The 9,157-nt window shown below is 43.4% G+C and overlaps 1 protein-coding gene across 1 annotated transcript in view; it reads right to left on the reverse strand.

The window, feature by feature from the left end:
• Window positions 1-2,381: 2,381 nt before the first annotated feature.
• LOC143292340 (disintegrin and metalloproteinase domain-containing protein 17-like) overlaps window positions 2,382-9,157 on the reverse strand; it is a 38,198-nt gene continuing 31,422 nt past the window's right edge. The window contains exon 13 of the mRNA XM_076602529.1: window positions 2,382-2,777. Within this exon, the coding sequence (XP_076458644.1) occupies window positions 2,450-2,777 (328 nt within the window). The 3' untranslated portion in view covers window positions 2,382-2,449. The remainder of the gene's footprint in view (window positions 2,778-9,157) is intronic.

Consider the following 9,157-nt stretch of genomic DNA (forward strand, 5'->3'; position numbering starts at 1 on the left):
CAGACGTCCCTTCCAGACAACACTACCAACAGCACACAGACGTCCCTTCCAGACAACACTACCTACAGCACACAGACGTCCCTTCCAGACAACACTACCTACAGCACACAGACGTCCCTTCCAGACAACACTACCTACAGCACAGACAGGCCAGGAAACACAGCAACAAACACAGCAAGCCTTAACACCCACTTCGTCCACCAAGACAGTAATGCATGGGAAAATAAATCTTTAAAAAGGCACATTTAATCCAGTTTTTAATCTGCTGTTTTTATGCTGACCCCTTTCTATTAATACAACATCAACATATTTTATTCCCAATACATTCACAGTCATAACCGTTCCTTCTTGTAGGAGGAAAAAACACCAGTTAATTCCCAGCACATTCACACAAATGTACAAGCACAATCATTCCTTCTTCTTGGAAAGAAAAAAACAAAACAAATCAAGACACTCACGGACAACATGTCACAAACGTTCCCAGAACAATACGACATGGTAAATCACTGAACACATTTTGCATAAATGTTGGCAACGGATGAGCGACGACTGGCAGAAAGGGGTAACCATGGCCACCAGGCCTGGAGAGGCAGGAAGCACTATCTGTGTGCCCACACTGTACTGTACTGGTGCAGCAGCCTGTTTGTTCCCCTGCTGCTTTTTACCCAGGGTCAAATCTGGCCAGCCCTGGGATCCATGTAGACTGGCCTGGGATGACCCCCAGGGTCAACACCAACACGTCAGAACTGACGCCCCCACTTCAATATTACCCCCTGACCAGACCCCCTCTCTTATAATGGACATGGGGGTCATTCAAGGCCAGCTTTAAATGACGCCCAAGGGTAAATTTGGCCCAGTCAGAATCGACACAGGCTAACAAAGTAGAACTCTGTCACGTTGTCTTCCATTGTAATGGAAAGAAGGGGACTTGTGGGTCAGTCAAGTCCAGCCCTGAATGACCCCCTTCCTTTTCCAACTGCTTCATCAAACCTGTAGAAAAGGGGTCATGTCTACCAGGAGGGGTCCATACTGACTGGCCATGAACAACCCTAGTGGTCATTTCCAAGGCCAGCCCAGAAAGACCCTGGGGTAAATTCCGGCAGGGGGTGGTAGTTTGAGGTTACACCGGATCACACATATCATACCATTAGTCACACAAGTATTTCTTGAACACGACTATAGCTCCATGACGTTCACCAACAGGCAATACTTGTGGTGTCATGGTGTGGAGAGATATTGTGACAGTTACGCTATCTGCCAAAACAGAGTGTATTGTGTTTTACAGGCCTGCGAGTGTTCTAAACATCGTATAAACTATGTCGTTAGTGTTAATGTCCATTACAATCCTATTATAAACTATGTCGTTAGTGTTAATGTCCATTACAATCCTATTATAAACTAGCATTAGCTAGTTAGTGTTAATGTCCATTACAATCCTATTAAATGTTGTTAGTATTAATGTCCATTACAATCCTATGAAGCCACAGCTGTTTATGATCTTCTGTTATAATAAAGTGATTACTACTCCAAATTCTTCTTGGATGTCAATCTTCAGTGTGAAAAAAAAAATCAACAACAAATATCAGATACAAGGCTTTTTGAATGAAAAGAAAAGCCCAGTCCTGAAAGATTATTTTCCACCTGATGAAGCAGCCACACCCTGTTCACACCCTGTTCAATGCTGCTCACTGCTGTTAACTCCGCTGTCACTTGTTGACAGACACATCTTTTTACTTGAGCATGCTGCAGATATTATGTACGCTGGTTGACAGACACATCTTTTTACTTGAGCATGCTGCAGATATTATGTATGCTGGTTGACAGACACATTTTTTTACTTGAGCATGCTGCAGATATTATGTACGCTGGTTGACAGACACATCTTTTTACTTGAGCATGCTGCAGATATTATGTACGCTGGTTGACAGACACATCTTTTTACTTGAGCATGCTGCAGATATTATGTACGCTGGTTGACAGACACATTTTTTTACTTGAGCATGCTGCAGATATTATGTATGCTGGTTGATAGTTATTTCACATGAGTGTGCTGCAGATATTATGTACTGTGTCAAAGAAGAGGGATGCAAGACACGCTACACCCCCCCCCCCCCCCCACAACACATCCCCCCCAGACACAAACACAACACAGGGAAAAGCAGCTACACTGCCCCAGCCCTGACACCATGAAACGAACGTCCTCACACGTTGGCCACTGTCCGCCCCTCCCACCCCCCTAACAACACATCCCCCCAAGACACAAACACAACACAGGGAAAAAACAGCTACACTGCCCCAGCCCTGACACCATCAAACGAACGTCCTCACACGTTGGCCACTGTCCGCCCCTCCCCCCCCCCCCCCAACAACACATCCCCCCCAGACACAAACACAAGACAGGGAAAAACAGCTACACTGCCCCAGCACTGACACCATGAAACGAACGTCCTCACACGTTGGCCACTGTCCGCCCCTCCTCCTCCGACACAGAGCCCGGAGTGGCACTCAAGTCAATGGAGTCCGCAGAGTCCATCGAGTCCATCCGGGCATCCTCCCCTGACAGGACGACACCATCGAAAACGTCATCACTGTAATGTCGGGTGTTGTCCGGCGTGGTCCTGCCAGGCGGCTGTTCCAGTGGCTGTTCAAACGGCTGCACTCCCTCCCACCACCCCAGCTCCTCCTGTCTCTCCAGCTGTCTCCTGACGTCTGGCTCCTCCCGAATGGTGTCCATGGTAACAGGGTCCACCATCCATGCTGCTGGGATTGGTGGCCTTCTACAACACAGTCAGGGGGCATGGGGGGAAACCCAACATGTACTGCACCGCCTGTCACTGGGAGGGGGGACGGGGAGGGGAGGGATGGGGGGGGGGGGGGGGTGAGAAAAGTCCAAAACAGACTAAGACTTGGTTTGGGATATTCCTGAATCAAACTGATTTCCATACTGGCATTCCAATGGGTTTTTTTCTCCGCTTTATTTCACTTTGTTTCGGTACTAAGACATGCACTCTGTTTATTTAACCAGCCCCAGGACCTCAGCAAAACACCTTTCTGTATTCCAAGAATCAGTCCCTCCAATCCATACAAAGTCCCCAGTTCCTGCCACCTCACGGTTTCCAACAAAAAGGAGGCTGTTTAAACCATATGCAACATAACTTGTTCACAGATTAGGCTGATCAAACTGGTCAGCAAAATTTGAAACCACCTCTGCCCCCCCTCTACTGAACATGCTCAAGGTGGTTTAAAATAATAATAATAATATTAATAACAATAACAATAACAGTACTACTAATGAAGTGTTCATCTATAGCGCTGTTCCCTCACAGACAGGCTCACAGCGTTTCACAAATTACAAGTAACAAGAAAGAAACAACAATAATCCAGGAAGTGTTTATAATTTCTGCCTACAAATGCACACTGTGTGTGTGTGGGTGTGGGTGGGTGGTGTGGGAAGAGAGAGAGCATGTGTGAGCCGCCATTGTTTTGTGATTTTTAAATGTGGAGTGGCTCTATCTGAACCCAGTAAAGAGTCTTGAAGTCTTGAAGGTAAAGGTGGCATGCTGTTTCTCTTTCAAACAGTATTTCTGTCGACGACAAGTTATGGATCACTTCTGTTATCTAGACTGACTGTGTCTGTCTGCCTTCACAAGACCAAGTTAATTTTTTTTTTTTTTTTTTTAAGACTGACTTAAAAAGAAGAACTCACAAAATAACCTGCTGACTGGTTTGACTTTTACTTCGGACTCAAAGACACTCAGATAAAAAATGTCTCACATCAAGTTTCAGTTTCTCTTTTACCAGCAGGAATGTCAGACCCCTGCCGGAGTCTGCACTAGTGGGTGACAGTTAAGTACGTGTTGTTAAAACGGTATGAAAGCATGAGGATTGAGCTATACCTACTTCAAACAGCTTGTCCATATGATACTTCTGCACTGGAACTAGTCTCTGTATCACTCTGTTCATCTTGACTGGCCTGTTGAGCTATTGAAAAACAGTGTGGATTGTATCTTGACTGGCCTGTTGAAGAACAGCTACATGTGCAGTACCATACCTACTTCACACAAGGAAGTGAGCGTTTGTCTGACCTGTGCACAAACCCCACACAGGCCAAAATGTAAAACTACTGATAACATTTCAATATCATCAATAACATCAAAATATCATGAATAATTATCATTAAGGAACACAGGAATCTGTTTTGAGCTTCTGAGCTTGATAAACAACCATTGCATAAGCGGGTAAATTCAGTAACAGTTTTGGCATGGTCTAGTGCTACGTTTGGTATGGTCTAGTGCTAATCTGGCATGATCTAGTGCCACTTTTGGCATGGTCTAGTGCTAATCTGGCATGATCTAGTGCCACTTTTGGCATGGTCTAGTGCTAATCTGGCATGATCTAGTGCCACTTTTGGCATGGTCTAGTGCTAATCTGGCATGATCTAGTGCCACTTTTGGCATGGTCTAGTGCTAATCTAGCATGATCTAGTGCCACTTTTGGCATGGTCTAGTGCTAATCTAGCATGATCTAGTGCCACTTTTGGCATGGTCTAGTGCTAATCTAGCATGATCTAGTGCCACTTTAGGCATGGTCTAGTGCTAATCTGGCATGATCTAGTGCCACTTTTGGCATGGTCTAGTGCTAATCTGGCATGATCTAGTGCCACTTTTGGCATGGTCTAGTGCTAATCTAGCATGATCTAGTGCCGCGTTTGGTGTGGTCTAGTGCTATATTTGGCATGGTCTATGCCACTTTTGGCATGGTCTAGTGCCACTTTTGGCATGGTCTAGTGCTAATTTGGCATGGTCTAGTGCTACTTTTGGTGTGGTCTAGTGCTAGTTTGGCACGGTCTAATGCCACTTTTGGCATGGTCTAGTGCCACTTTTGGCATGGTCTAGTGCCACTTTTGGTGTGGTCTAGTGCTAATTTGGCATGATCTAGTGCTACTTTTGGTGTGGTCTAGTGCTATGTTTGGTTTGCTCCAGTGTTATGTTTGGAGTGCTACTTTTGGTGTGGTCTAGTGCTACTTTTGGCAAGGTCTAGTGCTAATTTGGCATGATCTAGTGCCACTTTTGGCATGGTCTAGTGCTACAGTACAGAACAGCTGAACAATGCATGACAACTTTGCTAAACATGAACACCATACAGTTTTTACAAGTAAAACTTTCCAACACTTCAACTGACAACCAAAAAATGAAGAAAAGAAATAAACATCAATGCATTACATTCGTGATTCAATACAACAACGATTCCAACAAAACAATCAAATGGCCAAATAGCAAGAACTAAAGAACAGGTATAAAACAACGCAGGACACTCAATACAACAACAAAAAATGTCAAACATTATGATGGACGATCAGGTGGCCAAACCAAACCAAAACAACAACAGGGAACACGACGAAGTTGGCAGTGCTTTCCTCACCTCCCTCCTCAGTAAACTGTACACATCATAGTGCAACACAACACATACACACACAATAACACAAAACATACACACTGTGTAACACAATAAATACACACTGTCATTGCCATAGAACAAAAGACAAATGATGAGTCTATACAACAAAGACAAATGGATCAAGTCTGTAACAAAAAACTGAGAGTTCTGAAATAAGGATCAAATGTTACGGCCATCAGGGCATAGAATTCATATTCACAGAGTCCAGGACTCGGCATGGGAAGGCGAGAACAATCCTCTGCTTCTGCTGTTTTAACCTTCCCCAATGACAGGCGCAATAGCCGAGTGGTTAAAGCGTTGGACTGTCAATCTGAGGGTCCCGGGTTCGAATCACGGTGACGGCGCCTGGTGGGTAAAGGGTGGAGATTTTTACGATCTCCCAGGTCAACATATGTGCAGACCTGCTAGTGCCTGAACCCCCTTCATGTGTATATGCAAGCAGAAGATCAAATACGCATGTTAAAGATCCTGTAATCCATGTCAGCGTTCGGTGGGTTATGGAAACAAGAACATACCCAGCATGCACACCCCCGAAAACGGAGTATGGCTGCCTACATGGCGGGGTAAAAACAGTCATACACGTAAAAACCCACTCGTGTGCATACGAGTGAACGCAGAAGAAGAAGAAGAAGAAGAACCTTCCCCAAGCAAAATCAGGTACCCTGTTCACACTGAGGTGGAGTGAGGAAAATCAGAGTAAAGTGCCTTCCCCAAGGACACAACACCATGCTGAAACAGGGCCTCCAACTCTGACCACTGGTGAACACTGGATCACAAGTCTAACAGCTGGTGAACACTGGATCACAAGTCTAACAGCTGGTGAACACTGGATCACAAGTCCAACAGCTGGTGAACACTGGATCACAAGTCTAACAGCTGGTGAACACTGGATCACAAGTCTAACAGCTGGTGAACACTGGATCACAAGTCTAACAGCTGATTGTGCCATGCTGGCTTCTTTGTTTGCAAGCAGACAATCAGATTCACTTTGATAAAAAGTGTTGATGTTACTGATAGACCCTTCTTCAAATACTATCATTAGTCTGGACAGGCTTTTTTTTTTTTCCTAATCACTCTCCCTGAAGAATGATTCCATCAAATCAATCAATAAATCCAATCACAGTAATGTCCTCTTGAACAAATACAAGCAAACTGACTTCTATTTTTTCATGAGGATTTTACAATACTTTGATTTGATTGGTTGGTTGATTCTTCTGGGAGATTTTGATTGATTGGTTGATTGATTCTTTAGGAGATCACTTGTATCTTTGAAGGCGTTTGATTGGCTAGAATGGACCAGACATGGCTGGGCATCTTTTCACTGTCAGCCACACAAAATTTGGCCTAGAACGGCAAACTGATAGGCTTTGTTTGACATGGTACAGCATATGTCACCAGATTTGGCTTGTACTTTTTGAAATGAGAATTTCAAAATAGTTTGACTGACTGACTGAGTGACTGGCTGATTGGCTGATTGACTGATCTTTCAAGAAGTGTCATCAGAAGGGCCTATGGTTAGGAACATGGCCACTTCTGCTCAGTGATATTTCACAACCCACAGTTTTCTGACAGACGTTCTCCACTGTCACTGCCGTGCTACACACAGCAACCATGCAGAAGAACAACACCCACCAAATCAACAACAAAAACAACAATAAAAAGATGGGGTGAAATTCTCAAGGACGTATCATCAAATCCATAACGGACACTCCAACACACACAGCCACCAAACCAACAACAACAAGATAAAAATAAAACCAAAAAACGTTTGGGAGGATTCTCTACGTTAAAGGTGAAAGGTTACACAGCCTTTTATGGCCAAGGCAGTGAATTCGTATCCACTGTGTCTAGGGCTTAGCATGGGAAAGAGGGGATTTTCAAGGACTCATCCCTGAATCCACAACAAGACACTCCACTACACACATCTACCAAGTCCAAAAGAAGAGGACTCCTAAACACAGTCACTGCAAAACTCAAAATTCCAACACACTTAACTGCCAAATCAAAACAGAACCATGGCAACTTGATGTGCAAACCAAAATAAAATAAGTGCAGTACTATCACACACACAAAAAACTCTGCCACACACACACACACACACGATATACATATATATATACACAATATACATATATATATATATAAGATGAATCTTCCACTTTTTTTTCCTCTGCATTTTCAATACGAAAGGATTACCAAGTTATATTTGAGTGTAATTTGGAAGACACCACCTACTTGACAACTGAAAAATGATGTTTACCAGTGGAAAATAGAATGTAACTTATTCCTTCAAAAATTAGCACAGGAGTCTTCTAGTCGTTGTACTTTTACAAGGTTTAAAAAGGTTAAAGGTTCCACAGACTTTCACAGAGGGCACTGATTTCATATCCATGACATATTCATGACACAACACCCTGCTGAAACAGGGCCTCAATCCCTGATCACTGGTCAACACTGCATCACAAGTTCAACAAGTAACCGATTCTCACTCTGTCACAGTGTCTTAATTGTACAAACTCTCTGAACTTCCTAATCTTTGGTTCATTCATGATAGCGTCTTTAGAAAAACAACAACAAGAAATGGTAAGTAAGGATCTGAATACTGGTGTGTAAACGAACAAATCAAGACACAATTTACTTCGAATTGAAATTCCTGTCTTGTTGCACAAGACGTGTTCCATGATTCTGAATGTTCATTCATGTAAAATGATGGGTGACACACTTGCTTTCAGACTGACACAAACTGCTACATCTAACAGGTCGCTAGCATTGTCCACTTGATTTCACATTGTCCTGTACAAAAACAAAATGATGAAAACAATATTCTAACCAACTTCTAAACTGTAAAAGAATGTAACTTGTGTTTATTCAATATACACAAGATTATCATGGAAAATATTCAATTTCATCTTGAACCTAAATTCATTATTGTTGAATACTGTACCCAAATGTCCAAACTATCCATAAAGTGTTTTTTATTTTATTATTCTTTTTTTAACGTATCAGCTCCAATTCCTCAAACAGCTTTCTCCTTCCTTTAGTCAGACAGCTCTGAACTCAGCCCACAAACACAGCTCTGAACTCAGCCCACAAACACAGCTCTGAACTCAGCCCACAAACACAATGATTCACTGAGCCGTGCGCCTCACCTTCCTTTAGTCAGACAGCTCTGAACTCAGCCCACAAACACAGCTCTGAACTCAGCCCACAAACACAGCTCTGAACTCAGCCCACAAACACAATGATTCACTAAGCCCATTGCTATGGCATCAAGTTTCATCTCACCAAAACACTTTTCATGATCCTACATAAACTGCAAAGAAAGGGAACTTACTTCTGCACTATTTCTGGATGTGTCCACAAGTAACACGGAGAAAAAAAAATCAGTACACTTCTGTTTTTTCCACAAGGCATGGAAGCCTGCCCAGACTGAATACTCCAGGGCTGACAGGGTTCAAACACACACAGCCCAGGACATGTTGTCTCACTACAGTGACCAGCGACGGCTGGCTGAGTATGGGTCACACTGGGGACCTAGTTCTGTTGGTCACATGGAATGCACAGGAAATGTGGACATGAAGATTTTGGTTGGCATGGAATGCACATGGACTGACTGATACCACATCACTGCTGATAGCTGATGGATACAGTGTACAATCTGACAGCCACGTACATGCTGTTTTACACACTGAACGTATTA

This window comes from Babylonia areolata, chromosome 18, assembly GCF_041734735.1.
Source record: "Babylonia areolata isolate BAREFJ2019XMU chromosome 18, ASM4173473v1, whole genome shotgun sequence".
In the NCBI taxonomy this organism is placed as follows: domain Eukaryota; kingdom Metazoa; phylum Mollusca; class Gastropoda; order Neogastropoda; family Buccinidae; genus Babylonia; species Babylonia areolata.